Source organism: Sus scrofa, chromosome 14 (assembly GCF_054392235.1).
Source record: "Sus scrofa isolate SSC_HxYL_T2T_F1_AM1 chromosome 14, Sscrofa_HxYL_maternal_Yorkshire_Landrace_v2.0, whole genome shotgun sequence".
NCBI classification, from domain to species: Eukaryota; Metazoa; Chordata; class Mammalia; order Artiodactyla; family Suidae; genus Sus; species Sus scrofa.
Window position 1 is genome coordinate 79,148,984 of NC_139396.1, and position 18,420 is coordinate 79,167,403.

General features: G+C 41.4%; 1 protein-coding gene across 3 annotated transcripts in view; it reads right to left on the minus strand.

Annotated features, from left to right (window-relative positions):
• SLC35F3 (solute carrier family 35 member F3) overlaps positions 1-4,445 on the minus strand; it is a 317,890-nt gene extending 313,445 nt beyond the window's left edge. The window contains exons 1-2 of one of the 3 annotated variants that reach the window (XM_084996903.1): positions 3,948-4,445; positions 3,346-3,575 (exon numbers count right to left, since the gene is read on the minus strand). In XM_084996903.1, coding sequence (XP_084853029.1) covers positions 3,346-3,575; positions 3,948-4,000 — 283 coding nt within the window. In that variant the 5' untranslated portion in view covers positions 4,001-4,445. The remainder of the gene's footprint in view (positions 1-3,345; positions 3,576-3,947) is intronic. The other 2 variants (XM_084996905.1, XM_084996904.1) reach the window with 2 other exon arrangements.
• Between the last annotated feature and the right edge of the window lie 13,975 nt (positions 4,446-18,420).

Genomic DNA, 18,420 nt, shown 5'->3' on the forward strand with positions numbered 1-18,420 from the left:
GATGTGGCTTGTATCTGGCTTTGCTGTGGCTGTGGCATAGGCTGGCTGAATCAGCCCCTAGCTTGGGAATCCATGTATCTTGGGTGCAGCCCTAAAAAAGACAACAACAATAACAATAATACAGAGCACTACAGAGGAACATTTCAAAGGTTCTCTCCCCGCAAGGTCAGTATTTCAGGCAGCATCCATTCACTGGTTCAACAAATACTGACTGAGTGACTACTGTGGACCACGTGCCTCCCGGGCTGGGAGTCACTCACAGCTGGGAAGCTCAGGCAGCCCCAGGAACACTGCCCAGCAGTTTGGTTCAGAACGGAGGTTCTGAGAACGCTGGTGGCTGAGAAGAGGAACTCGACCCTCCCACCTGCTTGTTTGTGGTTTCTCAGTCGACTGTTACCTACTGAGAAAGGAGCTGTTCATGTCTTGAAGTCTGGGGAAGTCATTCTGCCTTCTCCACGCACTATTGCGAATGCGATGCTAGCTAGCACAGCCTATTGGGGGCCTCTCAAACCTACATTGTACCTCTGCTTTAATTATTAGAGAAAAGGACACACTGACCAGAAGTAAAGAACGTCCATGTTAAAAATAAAGCCTGAATGCCCTTATTCTTAGGGCACCAATGCTGGCACGTCTTGGATGACAAGACTCCCTTCCCAGGTGCCAAAGGTGCGCTGACTCGCTGTGTACATGCTGGTCTGTTCTGTTTTTTGTTTTTTTTTTTTTCTTTGAAATCTTGAAGAAATGCAACCCTGACGTGCCCAATGTTCTTTCTTCTGACAAGATATAAAACCCGTGCTTACAGGGAGCTATATTCAATCTCTTGGGATGGACTGTGATGGAAGACAACAGAAGAAAAGGAAGTACATACATGCATGACTGGCTCACTTTGCTGGGTGGGAGAAATTGGCACAACACTGTAAATCAACTACACTTTAATAAATAAATAATAAAGCAAGAAAACTAAGCTGAAAACCCTGCTTCTCAGGATCAACTTCTCAGAGGGATCTGGGAAGCTGGCTTCTAAGCTAGTCCTCAGTTAGGCGCAAATAAAAACTCTTTTCTATTCCTATTTTTGATTGTTTATTGATTATTTTCATCAACACTGCAAACCGTCCCTCTCAGATCCAGGGGCTTTTAGGATTTTTTTTTTTTAAACAATTCCTCCGAAAAAGTCCCTTGTTAATCTCAGTGACTAGGCTGAGGACCCCCAGCAAAGATAATCTCTGTGCTGCTCACAATTACTTTGTTCATGTCACCACCCAAAACATAGTCTACAAATCAAGAGGATGACAATGAAGATTTGGTCACTCACATAATTCCTGCTGCCTCCAAGGCAGCTCACTTTTATTCTCAAATAGTCCAGACACTCCCTGTACTGCCCTAAGACGTTTTTGGCTATGTTAATAAAACATTAGCTTCTCTAAATTTAAACTTAAAATCCAATTAACTCATCAAAATGTCAGCTGTCACCTAAAGCGTTTTAGTGAAAAGGAAGTATCTTGGGATAAAGGAGAATCTTCACAGGATGGGGTGGAGCGAGCTGATTTTATTCTTATCACAATGACCACTGTCTCCTTGTCTGCTGATATTTCTCCTTCATTGAAGCCTCAGAGCGAGGGTATTTGAGAATACCACTGGTGGTAAAGGGGCATTTCCATATGGCCTTCCCCCTGCCTTAATCATACAAAAGCGTGTTTGTACCAAACATAGTCGATTCCGGCCAAAAGCTCCCACTGATCCCCAAAGTCACAAACCTTGGTGAAAATTTCTACCAAGCGCATGGGGCCAGGCACAAATGCAATTACCATGATCGACCTTATAGCTTCAGAGGCTAAATAGACTCTCTGAAGGCTGTAATTTGTAGAATTGTCTTTATTTAGACAATTCTCCTTTCTTATTGAGAAAGCAGAGACTAGAAATAAGAAACAGAAAATTTCAAATAGAAATGTAAAATTTTTTAAAAAGCAGAAATAGGAACTGTGTCCTATCCTTATCTAGAAGAGAAACGGTTTCCTACGGTTTGCATTCTCTTATCCTATGCCCAGGGTTTTCCAGCCAAAAAGAAAACTGTGTCCCTTCTCTCCCTTCTGTGAACCAAAGCTCATTTATCAGCTACCATTTTAGTGGCAGAAGCAGGAGATTGGAGGAGATGCAGATAACCTTTAAAGGTTTAGACAGAATTAAGTGCAATCACCACAATTTCTTAAAAACAAGTAAGAGCATGAAAAAATAAAATAAAATCCTATGTTTCTTTCTGCAAATAACTTAAAAGCTAGTTAATGGCTAGCATTCCAATGACTTTGACTTGGAAACGAAGGTTCTAGGAAAAAAATAAAGGCAGACATTTTTAGAACTCAATATGATTTAGAAAAGTCTGATTTTTTTTCCTAAGAACTAATTAAAATATGTTCCAATTTCAAGCAATGAGGGGTAAAACCATATCTCAGAATCATTAAGCTGTTGGTCTTTATTACAAATGGAATGAAGCAATCCTCATTCCTTAGACTGACAGAGGTGGTAAACTGCTCTCTTTCTGGTCATCAAATGAGAGTGATGAAACCACCCAAGGATGGTTTACAGTCATAGGTTTTGGAGTCTGTGGTTTCCAACTTCTCTCTTCCAAAATGAGAGAGAGAAAGGTCCACCAAATTAGTCCTGGTCACACAGGTAATATCTGTCTAGCTGATCACAGAACTGCCAAAGCCACCAGCTAGCCCGCTGGCAAAGAAAAGTTTCAGCGGCTCCAACTGGCACGGACCTCTTCATCTCTTAGGGACCAAATGCCAATCGCTGGAATGATTCATACAGAACCTCCACACTGAGGACAGATAAACTCCTGGGGGAAAGGGAGTGAATGAGATTTAAAATGAAGGCCCGGGAGAATGGTGCTCCCTCATCAGGGCCTCGGAGAACCGGGGGAAGAGTTAGCATCCAGGAGGCGCTAAATCTGCAGCCTCCATAATCAAGCCAGCTGAGCCCAACCCGGGGCGACTAACACTTTCAGATCCGTAGAGAAGCCACACAATGCACTGCACGACACACAGACTTTCCAATCTGTCTCTAGTACTGTGTCACCTCAAAAGCAAGAGGCTAAGGGCAGAGAGATGTATGAGGGAAGGAGAGGGGTGTCAGAGAATGGATCACAAATTCCCAAAGGTCCAGGACAACTGTTTCCAGGTCTTTTCCTAAAAAGTCGCAAAACTGCGTCCATGTCTATGGGCAGGGCAGCAGAGGGGGCGGCTGGGCGCGTGGCCGCCTGCTCTCCCCGACGCTGCTGTGACCACTGTGACAACGGCGGGGGAGAGGAGCCGGCGGACCGGGAGAAAAGAGGCGAGGGGGTCTTACTTTTGTAGCTCGCCGCCCAGGGCTGGTAGCCATAGTAGCCCGTGATGCGCAGGATCCGCTCCTCGATGGACGTGAGCCCCACGGGCCCGCTGGTGAGGTCCTCCACAGAGCGAGACCATTTCAGATCCTCCTTAATGGCCTCGTCCACCACCAAGTACTTGAGCTGCCGGAGCTGGGGGCTGATGTCGGACAGTCTCCGGGGGCTTACGTCCGGTGACCTCCTCATGCCACTGAGGCAGGGGGTAGGAAGAGAGAGAAGGAAGGTAGAGGGAGTGAGAGGTAGATCCCCCGGCGAGCCGGGAGCAGCCTCCAGCGCTCCAGCGGCAGGTGTAGCCGCACTGCCCGCGCTTCTTCGCTCCCGCCGCCCACCGGCTTCCCCAGCGGCCTGGGCGTCGGGTCCCGTCTCCGGAGCCCGGCTCCGGGCGCCTCGGAGAAGAGCAGCTTGGGGCCAGCGACGAGGGAGAAGATGCCCTAAACTTCCTGAGCAGCTCCGGCCGCGCGCGCTGCCCCCTCCCGGGCCCCAGACCGACCGACGTCCCGGCCGCCAAGGACCACCCGCCGCCCACTCGCGCACCCACACCCGCACCCGGGGCGCTACTCACATGGCGATGCTTTTGCCCCTGGGAGCGCCGCCGGGAAACTCTCGGATCCCCATAGGCAACGGCAGAGCGGGGCCGGGTGCGCCCAGGCTTGAGGCTGGGGGACCGCGGGCCCTAGCCGCCCGCGGTCGCGGCCCGGGGGAGGTGGGCGGGATGCCGGGCGAGGGTCCCCGCGCCGCCCGTGCGCGGCCGCGCTGCCGTCCCCGAGCGCCTCCGCGGCGTGCTGCGCGACGCGGACGCGGCGGCTCAACCCGGCTCCAGCCGGCTCTGCGGCCGGCAGTTTGCAGCGAGCGCCGCGCCCCTCTCCTGTCGCTGCCGCCGCCCCGGCACACGGCGGTCACGGGAGCCACCGAACCTCGGAAAGCGCCGGCAGCCGTGTGCGCTCTCGAGGCACCGGAGCGGGCGGGAGGCGCGGGCCCCGGAGCGCGGGAGCCAGGCGGGGGCGCTGCTGCCCCTTCTCTGCCCGTCTGTGTGCGCAGGGCTCGGAAGCCGGCACCTGGCGCCCGCACTCCGCCGGGCAACCTTGGGGCTGGGGACGTGCTCCTCCTCCCTTCTCTTAGGACTGGTCAGATCTTTCTGCTTGCGGTTCAGTAGTTCACTTTCAACTCTCTCTTTGCTCATTTCCAAAATAATGAGCCAAACTACTTGGAAAGACAGAAACCTGGTTCCATACCCACCAAAACCATGCTCAGAATGCCAAATAAATAAATGGCATTTCATAGTCAAAGCTGAGACACAAGGTGACTTTGATGTATTGCCCTGCGGGGATACTTTAGCCCAGCCTGGGCCTCAGAGAGCTTACGTTCTCCTTGATAACACAGCTACTAAATCAGGTCTCTCTTCTTGGGTTTCCATTTTATTCAACCTCGAATCATTTTTTTTTTCTGTCTGCAAGTCACTCCTTCTAGAACATCTAGTCATTTTTTTTACAGTATTATTTTTCTGTTATTAAAAATACATATAGGTTCATTGGGGTGAACTTAGATAATACGGAACTATGTAGAGAAGAAAATAACCATTTTACAGCCAACAATGTCTACTTTGAATTAAGTATATTCCCTTCCGCTCTTTTTTTTTCAATGTAAAATACATTTTTTTATAAAATCAGAATCAAACAGTACACCCTATGTTTGGTACTTTTTATGTGAAAATTATATGTGTCTCATCAAGCCAATAATAGAGACTTCAACAAATTGATCAAGGACATCTACCAAAACTTACAGCTAGCATCATACTCAATGGAAAGAAACTAAAAACTTTCTTGCTGAGAACAGGAGCAAAGCAAGGATCTCTCTCCACTCCTTTCTAATATTCTACTGCAAGTCCTAGCTAATGCAATTAGATAAGAAAAGGAAATTAAGTATATCTGTTGGGAAGGAGGAAGTAAAATTGTCTTTGTTCACAGATGACATATAATCATCTATGTAGAAAACCTCGAAGAATTGACCAAAAGTCGACCTGGAACAGGTAAGAATTATAACAAGTTTGCAGTATACAAGGTGCATATGCAAAAGTCAATCAGCTTTCCATATACTAGCAATGAACAATTGTCATTTGAAATTGAAAATGTAATACCACCTAGATCAGCACATGCAAAAATAAATAAATAGAACATAATAGGTATAAAATCTATACAAGGAAAAGAACAAAACTCTGATAAAACAAATCAGAAACCAACTAAATGGTAGGTCTCTCAGTATTGTTAGGATGTCAGTTCTTTCTAACTTGATGTATAGATTGAATGTAATCCCAATCAAAACCTCAGCAAGTTATTCTGTGGCTACCAACTAACTGATTCTAAAGTTTATATGGAGAGGCAAAAGATCCAGAATAGACAACACGGTTTTGAAGAGGAAGAATGAAGTTGGAGGACTGACACCATACAACTTCAAGACTCATTGTAAAAGCCATAGTAAATAATACTGTGTGGTACTGGTGAAAGAATAAACTAATAGATAAATGGAAGAGAAGAGAGAGCCCAGAAATAGTCACACAAACATAGTCAAGTGATCTTTGACAAAAGACAAAGTCAATTCAAAATGGGGAAAGGGTAGTGTTCGCAATAAATGGTGCTGGGACCATTGGACATCCGCTTGCAAAAAGGTGATCACAGGCCTAAATATATAACAAAAAACTATAAAACTCTAGAAGAAAACATAGGAGAAAATCTAGGTGACTTTGGATTTGGTGATGTCTTTTTAGAGGTAAGACCAAAAGTACGATCCATGGTAGAAAAAAATTGGTGAGTTGGACCTCATTAAAATTGAAAACTTCTGCTCTGCAAAAAGACATTGTCAAGGGCATGACACAAGCCACAGGCCGACAGAAAATATGTGCAAAAGACATATCTAATAAAAAACTGATATCTAAAATAAGAACTCTTGAACTCAACTATAAGAAAATTGAACAATCCAATTTAAAAATTGGCACGATGTCTGCACAGATATGTCACCAAAGATGATATACAGATGGTCACTGAGTATATGAAATGATGTTCAATATCATATGTCATTAGGGGATTACAAATTACAACAATGAGTGAAATACCACCAAACACTACTAGAAAGAATACAGTCCAAAACACTGACAACATCAAATTCTGACAAGGATATGGAGCAACAGGAACTCCCACTCATTGTTGGTGAAAATGCAAGGTGGTACAGCCACTTTGGAAGACAGTTTTCTGGTTTCTTACACTACCAAATATATACTTACCATGCAATATAGCAATTGCATAGCTTGATATCTATCTAAACTGAGTTGAAAGCTTAGGTCCATACGAAAACCTGCTCACAAATATTTATAGCAGCTTTCTTAATAGCTGCAAAAACATGGAAAACAACCAATTTGGTCTTCAGTAGGCAAATGGACAAAGGGTGCTGCATCCATACAATGGTATATTATTCAGTGATAAAAACTAATGATCTATCAAGCTATGAAAAGATGTGAAGAAAACTTAAATGCATATTTAAGAAGTGAAAGAAGCCAATAAAGGCTATATAGTGTATGATACCAATTATATGACATTGTGGAAGAGGCAAAGTTATGGAGACAGTAAAAAGATTCATGGTTACCAGGGGTTCCTGGAGTGTGTAGAATAAGTGGTAGGGGAGATGGGATGAATGAGTGAGCACAGGGGATTTTTAGGCCAGTGGAATGATTCTGTATGATACTATAATTGTGGATATATCTCATTTTACACTTGTCAAAACCCATAAATTGTACAGCACCAAGAGTGAACCCTAATGTAAACTATGGACTTTGGTTGATAGTGATATATCATTGTTGGTTCCCTGGTTATAACAAATATACCGCATTAATACAGGATGTTGACATTGGTGGGGAAGCTGTGTGTATATGGGGAGGGTGGGAGGTATTTGGGAACTCTCTTTACTTTCCTCTCAGTTTGGCTGGGAACCTAAAATTGCTCTGAAAAATAAAGTTTGTTCATTTAAAACATTGCATTTGGAGTTCCTGTTGTGGCTCAGCAGGTTAAGAACCCGACAAGTGTCCATGGGGTTATGGGTGTGATCCCTGACCCCACTCAGTGGGTTATGGGTCTGGTGTTGCTGAGATGCCGTTCCAATTTGACCCCTAACCTGGGAACTTCCATATGTTGCAGGTGAGGCCCTAATAAATAAATAAATAAATAAATAAATAGAAATAGGAGTTCCTATTGTGGCTCAGGGGTAACAAACCCAACTAGTGTCCATGAGGATTCAGGTTCGATCTGTAGCCCCACTCAGTGGATTAAGGATCTGGCATTGCTGTGAGCTGTGGGGTAGGTCTCAGATGTGGCTCAGAACTCGCATTGCTGCGGCTATAGCATAAGCATAACCTGCAGGTCCAATTTGACCCCTAGCCTGGGAACTTCCATATACCTTGGATGCAGCCCTAAAAAGACTAAATAAATAAATAAATACTAAAAAAAACCTAAAAATATATATTTTACAGCTTTCAAGGGGCACAATATTCTTCTAAAAGATATTTTTTACTGGATATATTTTTATTTTTATGGTTGTTACAATCACAAAGACATTATAAAATAAAGTAAGAAATACCTAGGTATATAAATTTTAAAAATTAGTATCCTTCATAACTCTACATTTTTTACTCTTTTTTGTGAGAGCCTTAGGAACAGGGAGTGTGTGTGTGTGTGTGTGTGTGTGTGTGTGTGTGTGTGTGAAAAAGCTTTCTTCTTAATCCTTTCTTCTGAGACGTGGGACAACTCTTATCTTAAGCTGCTTTTAAATTGCCTTGAACTGGTGTTTCTAGAGCATCCTCAGAGGACCAGCTGATGTCAGAATCACCCAGGAATGTTTTTAAAATGCTGACTCTGAATTATCCCCCCTAAGTATGAGCCTGGAGCTCTCCATTTCACTGAATTTCCTAGACAGACTCTATATGCATACTAAGAACTGCTCACATAAGCAAAAAGTGAAGTTTCATGAACTCAGAATCCTCTACCTTGCTTTTACAGACACACATACTAAACCAAGGAAAGATCTGGGCATAGGTCTCTCTCTGTCCATTCACCACATTCTGACTACCTTAATCCTGGGCAAGGTCTTTGACTTTTCGGAGCCTGAGTTCCCTCATCTGTGCAGAGAAGATGACCGTATCAGATTGCTGTGAAGCTAGAATCCATTAATACATGTAAAGTACTTAGAATTGGGCCTAGCCACTTCACCAGGCAGGGCCAGCACTTAAAAAATGTGAGTTATTATTATTATTATCAATGCAGCTAAAAGTCGAATTAATTATATTTTTTGACAGCCACATCACACTGTTGACTAATATCCAGGTTCATTGCCTAAATTGTCTATATCATTTTTACACATGCAGTTGCTAAGCCACATCACTCTCTTCTTCTTTTTTTTTTCTCTCAATTCTTTTTTTATTTTTTTTATTTTTTAATTATTTTTATTTTTATTTTATTTTCCCACTGCACAGCAAGGGGATCAAGTTATCCTTACATGTATACATTACAATTACATTTTTTCCCCACCCTTTGTTCTGTTGCAACATGAGTATCTAGACAAAGTTCTCAATGCTACTCAGCAGGATCTCCTTGTAAATCTATTCTAATCTATTATCAGACACTCTCTTCTTTTTAAAAAATAAATAGCATGGGATTTAGAGTCAGATAAAATGACTTAAATACTGGCTTCTCCACTCACCAGCTTGATAACCTTGGGAAATTTATTTAATTCCTCCAAGCTTCATTTTTTTTATATCAACTTCTTAATTATTATAAAGATAGAAAATTAAGGATTTAGCACAGTGTAGAGCCTGGACTTACTGCTCAATAGATATTAGCAATAATAATTATTGTCTCTTCTATAATATTTCCACTCATCAGCCAGTCATTGTTGTGACGCCTTGGGGTGTTTGGGATGGTGACTTTGTCAGCCATTGCAGTCACTGCCCCCACATCACCAAGGGCTCTGGGCCTTTAGCTCCCTTCCCTCAGCATTCTCACCTCTAAAAGCAGTCCTCTTGAGGGAGTTCCCATTGTGGTACAGAGGTCATGAATCCGACTAGTATCCATGAGGACACAAATTCTATCCCTGGCCCTGCTCAGTGGGTTAAGGATCTGGGGTTGCCATGAGCTATGGTGTAGGTTCTAGACATGGCTTGGATCTGGTGTTGCTGTGGCTATGGAGTAGGCTGGCAGCTGCAGCTCCAATTCAACCCCCTAGCCTGGGAATTTCCAGAAGCAACGGGTGCAGTCTCAAAAATAAATAAGTAAAAGCCTCCCTCTTTGAATCTTATTCTAATGTCTGTAGCTCACATTAAATACTTCAGCCTGGGTGGTATGATACTATCTGTGCATTTTCTCCTGCACACCAGGGCCAGCAATCTGCCCTTCCAATCAGGTGTGGTCCACCAGCATTACAGCATAAAGGCCACATGCAGTGGCAGCTACTACAGGCTTTCCTGATACCTGTGTGTCAATTAACACCTGAGGCTTTGCTTTATAGCACAGAGAATATTGGCAGTGGGTTATAATTGGTGAAATTATTTGCTTCTTTGGTGGTATAATAAGTGTTGAGAATGAGCTCCTATCAGGGAATTATGGGAATTTAAAATATGTGGATTGGATGCAATATTTCAGAAATCCTCCCCCCACCTTTGCATAATAAAGTGGTTATACAGGATTTGTAACTTTTATTCTCAGAGATGATATCCAAGTTTTGCCATCCTTTTTCCAGCCAGTGGATACAAGGATTTATGGTTGCCCCATGAAAAATATAAGGATAATGGAATTCTGCTCAAGAATATTATTCTTCTGCTGAGGATGAGTGTTACATGTAGTCAGAGAATCTGAAAAAAAAAAAAAGGCAAACAGAATGCTGCAACTTTAGCTAACTTAGAGAATAGGCCATATAAACTTTCTTATGCCCACATACTAATAAATTCTGTTTCTTTATTAATGCATGTTTGGTGGCATTTGGTGTAAGTTGCTTTTATTAGAACTGATAGTTAAGTTATAGGTTACTACTTTTCCACATATTCATGTGAAATTTTTCATTGGCTTATACTATCCACTCAAAGAGCCTAAGAGCTGTGCATGAACATAGGGTCTTAGGTCTGTTTGCAATACAACATTTACAAGGCAGTATATGTAGGAACTTTGGCTACCCCAAGAATGTAAGTGAGACCATGGTATAAGTTCTGCCTGGGATATTTCAGAATTTCCAAAAATCGCAAGAAGGCAATAGTGAAAATATTTCTTTAAAAAAGAAGCTCTATATTGGTGGTTCTTAAGCCTTTTAATTCTTGCACATCACTTCGGATGCTAAAGACTTAAATTTAAGACCTGAAACCATAAGACTCCTAGAAGAAAATACAGGGGAAAAGTTTCTAGATATGGATAATGGCCAAGCACAAGTAACAAAATAAACAAGTGGGACTACATTAAACTGAAAATCTGCACAGCAAAGAAACAACCAACAAAATGAAAAGGCAAGTTATGGAATGTAAGAAAACATTTGCAAATCAGTTATTTGATAAGAGGCTAATATCCAAACAATAGAAATAACTCATACAACTCAACAGCAAAAAACAAATAATCCAACTTAAAAATGGGCCAAAGACCTGAATATACATATCCAAAGAAGATGTTAATAGATGAAGAATATATGGCATATTATATATTGGCTAGCTCCAATTTTGAGGTCATCTATGGATGATATACTTCTGTTATTTGTTTTTTCTGTTGGTTGTCAATCATTTTCTTGCTTGGATGTATATCTAATAATTTTATTATATTGAAGGCATTTGTCATTTGAAACATTACGGAACCTCCAACTGACCATAACCACTCCCGCCCCCCATCAGAGAAGATTTTTCCTTATGTTAGGCTGATAGAGTGAAGAATTTATCATCATAATCCATCAGGGGTTAAATTGATTTGAGATTTGGTTGTGGTATTAGTAAGACCTACATCTGTTTTGCCCATTTTCCTTGGGCATATTCCTCCCAGGATTTTGATTGAAAGCTTGGAAGGTATTAATCTCCTGAGTTCTAGAAGACTGCAGAAAATCTAACTCTCCCCTTCAGAAATTCCCAACCTAGAGCACTAGCCCCCCATTCATGCATTTTAAGAAACTGCTAAATATCTTTTTTTTTTTTTTTTTGAAACTGCTAAATATCTTAAAGAGAGACTGTTGGTGCTCTCTAGAGATGCCCTTTCTCCTTTGGGTCTTTGTTACTTAATCCCCAAGAGACTGTGTTAGGATTCTTTCTGCCTTTAGAAGATTTTGACCTAGCTCCCTAGCCTCCAGAAAAATTCAGAACTCAGAAAATATCCCAAGGAAAACTTCAGTTTCAAATTTGTCCTTCAGCTCTGCTAAATCACTAAAGGCTTTGCTGAATTCACCAACCTTTGGCAGAGGCCCTCTTTCAAGGCCATTGTCAATTTTCAGCTTGCACCCAGAATTGGCAAATGCCCCCAGGGGATCAAAATAGTTGGCAACTATCAGCTCAACTTAGAAGAGTTTTGTTTCTCCGGAATATAAATTCATATAATCATTACTTCTTCCATAGCTCTCTGATACATTTACGAACATTATTTACTGGCTTTTAAAGTTGTTGCAATGAAAGTTGTTGATCTGCCAAGACCTTGTACATCTACCTGAATGTAGATGTCTTTCTACTATGTATTTTTAACACATCTTTATTAATTAATTAATTAATTAATTAATTTATTTATTTGAAAGCAGTCATGTACTTATACCAAAACTAACACATTTTGGGAGTTCCTGCCACGGTGCAGAGTGTTAAGAATCCAACTGCAGCAGCTTGCATCGCTACTGTGGCATGGCTCTCCGCAGTGGGTTAAAGAATCCGGCATTGCTGTAGTTGTGGCTAGGTTGCAGCTATGACTCGGATTCAATTCCTGGTCCAGAAACATCCATATGCTCCAGGTGTGGCCATTTAAAAAAAAAAAAAAAGCCAGAAAACAAAAACTAACACACTTTATCAAGCTACCCTCAAATTTGCTACATTAAGACTGGTGCCCCCTTTTCAGCTGTTTTCCCTTTGATTCATGGGTTTCTTTGAAGGAAAGAGGTCAAAAATTGAGATAATTGTGCACTGGCTTCATTTTTCTTAGTTGGCATTTTGTTGATTTCTGAATGATTTAAGTTCTGAGACTAGAGTAACCACAGTAGCAATTCATCTACATGCTGCATCAGAAGCAATTCTACTAATTGCTGAATGAGGTTACATATTTTTCATTTCCTTCCCATAATAAAACCTCAATTAATAAGTTCATCAAAATGGGTAGGTTGTTAACAAGCCAAGCCAATCAACTGCTGCATCTTAATAGGAACATATTTTGCAAAATATAGCTTAATTTTTAAATGAGTAAACGAAGTTCACCTTATTAACTTTTAAATATTACTTTACTAGAAATGTTTTTTTGACATGAGAAAGATTTATTCTTCACAACAGTTCTCAGTACCTTGAAATATTTATAATTTTAAAATATATGGAGTTCTTTGGTGGCTCAGGAGAGTAAGGATCAAGATTTGTCACTGCAGTGGTTCTGGTCAATGCTGTGGTAGGGTTTTGATCCTGGCCCAGGAACTTCTGTATGCTGCAGGTGTAGCCAAAACAAAACAAAACAGAACAAGATAGATGTCTATTTTACAACTAATTAAACATTTATTGCTTGCATATCATGTGCTAGGTTTTGTAATGAGTCTTGTAATACAAACAAGAGATGTTTTCTGCCCTTAATGAACCCCCAATGTAATAGACAGATAAGCCAATAAGCGAACAATTGCAATATAATACAATATGGACCATGTTGATATATGCAAATGACTACAGAAGCATGCAGGAGGAATTTTTGAGTCGGTATTGGCATAAGAGTGAAGAAGGAGATGGAGTGTCAAGGAAGGGAGATCTCAGGAAGGCTTCTTAGATTAGATAAAACAAACTAGTTGGTTTTTTTTTTTTTTTTTTTTTTGGTCTTTATGCCTTTTCTGGGGCTGCTCCCACGGTATATAGGGGTTCCCAGGCTAGGGGTCAAATTGGAGCTGTAGCTGCCGGCCTACACCAGAGCCACAGCAACGCAGGATCTGAGCCAAGTCTGCGACCTACACCACAGCCCATAGCAACACCAGATCCTCAACCCACTGAACAAGGCCAAGGATCAAACCTGAAAGCTCATGGTTCCTACTCGGACTCATCAACTGCTGAGCCACGACGGGAACTCCAAACACAAACTAGTTTTGAGAAAAAGAATAGAAATTAAGAGGAGGAAGAGGAGGAGGAGAATGGGAGGAGGACAAGGGCAAGGAAGGAGGGGAAGGGAGGAAGGGAGAGAGAAAAGGAAGGAAGAGGAAGAGAAAGAAGAAGAGGAAGAAGGAAGAGGAAGACGAGGAGGAGGAGGCCAACAATACAGGAAGAAGCATTGGGTTGCAAAGGCTGGTGAGAGACATCAACCTGTCTGGAGATCACCATAGGAATGGGGAAGCTAGAGTAATTAAGAGAGGAGAGGTGGACAGGGTCAGATCACATAGGACTTTGTAAACAAAGGCCAAATTGACCACCTTACTCTCCCACGTAAAACCCTGGCAATGGCATCTCACTTCTGTAGGTTAGAGACCATAATCCTGCCCCATCTAAACTGCATCTTGCCTTGTGCCCTATACCTACTCTCCACCCACACCAGCCTCTTGGAGCCTGTGGAATGTGTTTTACCTGCTCTTTCCTCCAGGATTTTACTCAGGACACCCTCTCTGTCTGGAAAGCCCTCTCCACCTGCTACCTCCATTACCTTATCATTTCTTTCAACCCTGGTTCTATGGTTCAGACGCTCTCGCTCCAGGAAGCCTTTTCTGATGCTCCCAACCTGGATCAGGTCCTTCCTACACAATCCTATGTGTATACTCTACCCTTGCCTTTATAACCCTTATAGGAGCTATAATACATATTAATTTATAAGATTATTTGGTTAAAGCCTCTCTCCTCCACTGGCTAAAAGTTAAAAGAGGAACAGACTGTTTTGTTCTCATAGTGGTCTTTGTTTATAGATATGTCTATCTATCTATCTATTTATCTATCTATCTATCATCTATCTATTATCTATCTATCTTTGCTTTGTAGGGCCACACCCGCAGCATATGGAGATTCCCAGGCTAGGGGTCTAATCCGAGCTACAGCTGCTGGTCTACGCCACAGACACAGCAACATGGGATCCCAGCCAAGTCTGCGACCTACACCACAGTTCATGGCAACACTGGATCCTTAACCCACTGAGCGAGGCCAGGGATCAAACCGAAACCTCGTGGTTCCTAGTTGGATTTGTTTCTGCTGCACCACAATGGGAACTCCACTTACAGTGATCTTTATATCCAATGTAATGCCTAGGTAGGTTCTGCTAAAATAAAAAAAAAAGATTTGTTAGATGAGTGAAGATGAATGATAAAAAAAAATTAATGAAGGAATAAGACTGTAATTGGACAGTAAAATATGTGAGGAATGTATTGCACACAATTTGCAAAATCTAGTCTCACTTTTTATTGCTAGGTTAAGACTAGATTATAAGGTTGTCAGGGGAGTAACTTCTATGACAAATTTCTTCCCAGTCTTTCTCTTCTAGCACACTACTTTTTAGTCTTTCCTCAATTCTAATTTTTCAACCCAGATAGTATGTGTAGCAATAAAATGTCCTGGATTTTTTGACTTAGTCTTGATTTTAAATATCCTGTTCCATTGTTCTCAAAAAGTTCTCTATTGTCAAAGAATGATGTCCTAATATGGGGTTCTGAAAATTTGGTCACTGTGATATATGTTTCTGATATACTAATAGGTGATATATGGGTCATTTTTAATACGTAAATGATATGTTATATAAATGGATGGATGGATGGATGGATGGATGGATAGATAGATAGATAGATAGATAGATAGATAGATAGATAGATAGATAGATGATTGATAGATAGAAAGAAAGAATAAATGGATGGGTGGACAGAGGGACAGACAGATACTGCACATACTGTATTTGTTTTACCCTACCTGAATAAATGGTGACATCCTTTAATTTAGGGGTCGTGTCTTCCATTTATTTCTCCTATAGACTAGCCAGTAGCAGGCAGAAAGAGAAGTAGCTTTCTAATGTATAATGTGCAGTGGGGAAGGAAGTCTTACTTTGATCCTTGCAGACATTTATTCAGACCAGCTGATATCCTTAGCCAGGTTTATGATGTTTTAATTGTAACAAAGACAGTGCTATGTGTCTCAAAGTATTCTCTGTTTTAGCTGCTCTCATTTGTGTTTGGCAAGGCATTATAAGAAAGAGATGAACTCAAGAAAGAAGGTTGATTTGAAAGAGGGAAAGAAACAAAATAGATGCTGTCTAGAAAGCCTTGCAAGATTGGTAAAGCCAATTGCTGCTAGACCCCAAAGAAGAAGAAATGGGATTCCAGAGGCTCTGAAAAAAGAAAACTGAGTGGATCGTCCCAGCTTAACATATGTGGTAATACCCAGGTCTAACAGCCTCAAGGTGGTTGCCATCAAACAGAGAGAGAGACAGATGTAGATAAAGAAGCCAAGACTGCAGAAATTATCACATTGTCAATCAACTATACTTCAATAAAACTGTTAAAAATGAAAAAAAGAGAAGCAAAGACACAATACAGACATGAAAACTATGTTTTGCAAAGATTTCTAGGCATGGTTAATGGCACATAAAACCAAGCGGAGGCCAATAGATCAATTTTGAACACAAACATACACTCAAAGAAAGCACAGATTTCAACTAAAAATGCCTTTAACTATTAGCAACGTTCTGCAAACTTTGGGCTCAAACTCCAGAACTGGAAGGACACAGGAAGAGCCTTACTGACCTCATGGGAAGCATCATCCTCAACAGTGGTTTCAGCGATAGTGGGGTTGATAGCTGAAAAGGATGGACTTCCTCAAGGGCTGAGCCACGCACCATGGGGAACAATGGACAAGGGATACTTTCTGACTGCAGAATTGTTTTTTTTTTTTTTCATTTTAAAACATTTTATTAAAGTATAGTTGATTTACAAGGTTGTAATATTTTCTGCTGTACAACTAAGTGATTCAGTTATGCATATATACACATCCTTCTCTTTCAGATTCTTTTCCCCTATAGATTATCACAGAATATTGGGTAGAATTCTTTGTGCTATACCGCAGTTCCCCATTGGCCAATCATTCCATAAACCTCCATGTGCATATGCCAATCACAACCCCCCAACTCCCACCCTCACTGAGTCAGGATTTAGACAAACATTTTTCTCTCCTGCTAGGGTAGGAAGCCATCCCAGTGTCTCCTGTAGGACTTGATTATTACTATGGAACAATGACTTTGGTGCATTACTACCTTTCCCCTTTCTCTGGGAAGAATGTGTCACTGTCATTCTGTCCCTATCCCACTATTGCCTCTGGCGTGCCCCTGGGGGAACCAGATAACTTGTCTTTTCAGGCAAAGATTACTTTAAACTGTCATATTTGAACTTGAGGAAGAGGACAAATTGAAAAATGAAGACATTGCTAGAAGATCCCAGACTTTGAGCTATAGGCAGTGACATGATGGAACTTTGTTTTCTCAAAGGAAGGGCTCGGTGGCTGAGAATATTCTATATTCTCATCTAGCAATAAAATGGGTATTTGGTCACTGTGGCAGAGACAGTGCTTCGTGTTTACCAAACCTATTTTGCCTACCCTATATGCCCTAACTTACCCTATATGCCCTAACTTACCCTATATGCCCTAACATGGGCTTATAGAAAGACTCCATCTCCCAGCCTCTGTCAAGAGAGGCCATCAGGAATGTTCTTTCCAAGGGAATGTAGGTAGAAGCTGTATGCTACTTCCAGACTTGACCCCTAAAACTTTTTGAGAAATACCTTACATGTTCTTTTTTTTTTTTTGGAATTTATTTTTTTTATTACTCAGTGAATTTTATTACACTTATAGTTGTACAACGATAATCACAACCAAATTTTACAGCATTTCCATCCCAAACCTTCAGTGCATTCCCCCCACCCCCCAACCTGTCTCATTTGGAAACCAAAAATTTTTCAGAGTCTGTGCATCAGTATCTGTTCTGCAAAGAATTTCATTGTGTCCTTTTTTTAGATTCCACATGTCAGTGAAAGCATTTGATGTTGGTATCTGACTGTCTGACTTACTTCACTTAGCATGACAATTTCTGGATCCATCCATGTTGCTGTAAATGCCATTATTTTTTTCCTTTTAATGGCTAAGTCATATTCCATTGTGTACATGTACCATATCTTCTTTATCCACTCCTCTGTTTATGGACAGTTAGGTTGTTTCCAGGACTTGGCTACTGTATATAGTGCTTCAATGAACAATGGAGTACATGCGTCTTTTCCAGTCATGGTTTTCTCTGGATTGATGCCCAGGAGTGGGATTGCTGGAACAAATGGTAATTCTATTTTTAGTTTTCTGAGGAATCTCCATACTATTTTCCACAGTGGTTGCACCGATTTGCATTCCCACCAACAGTTTAATAGGGTTCCTTTATCTCCACACCCTCTCTAGCATTTATTGTTTGTAGATTTTTTGATGATGGCCATTCTGGCTGGTGTAAGGCGGTGCCTCATGGTAGTTTTGATTTGCATTTCTCTAATAATGAGTGGTGCTGAACATTTTTTCATGCGTTTTTTGGCCATCTGTATGTCTTCTCTGGAGAATTTTCTGTTTAGATCTTCTGCCCACTTTTGGATGGGGTTTGTTTCTTTGGTATTGAGCTGCAGAAGGTGTTTATAAATTTTGGAGGTTAATCCCTTGTCAGTCGCTTCATTTGCAAATATTTTCTCCTATTCTGTTGGTTGTCTTTTTATTTTGTTTAGGGTAGAAATACCTTACGTGTTCTCTTTTTGCTTTAGTGCTACAGAGTGATGGTGCCACTTGGTACAAGAAGCCTGGGTCCCTGAGTGTCCAACTGAGGAAAGCT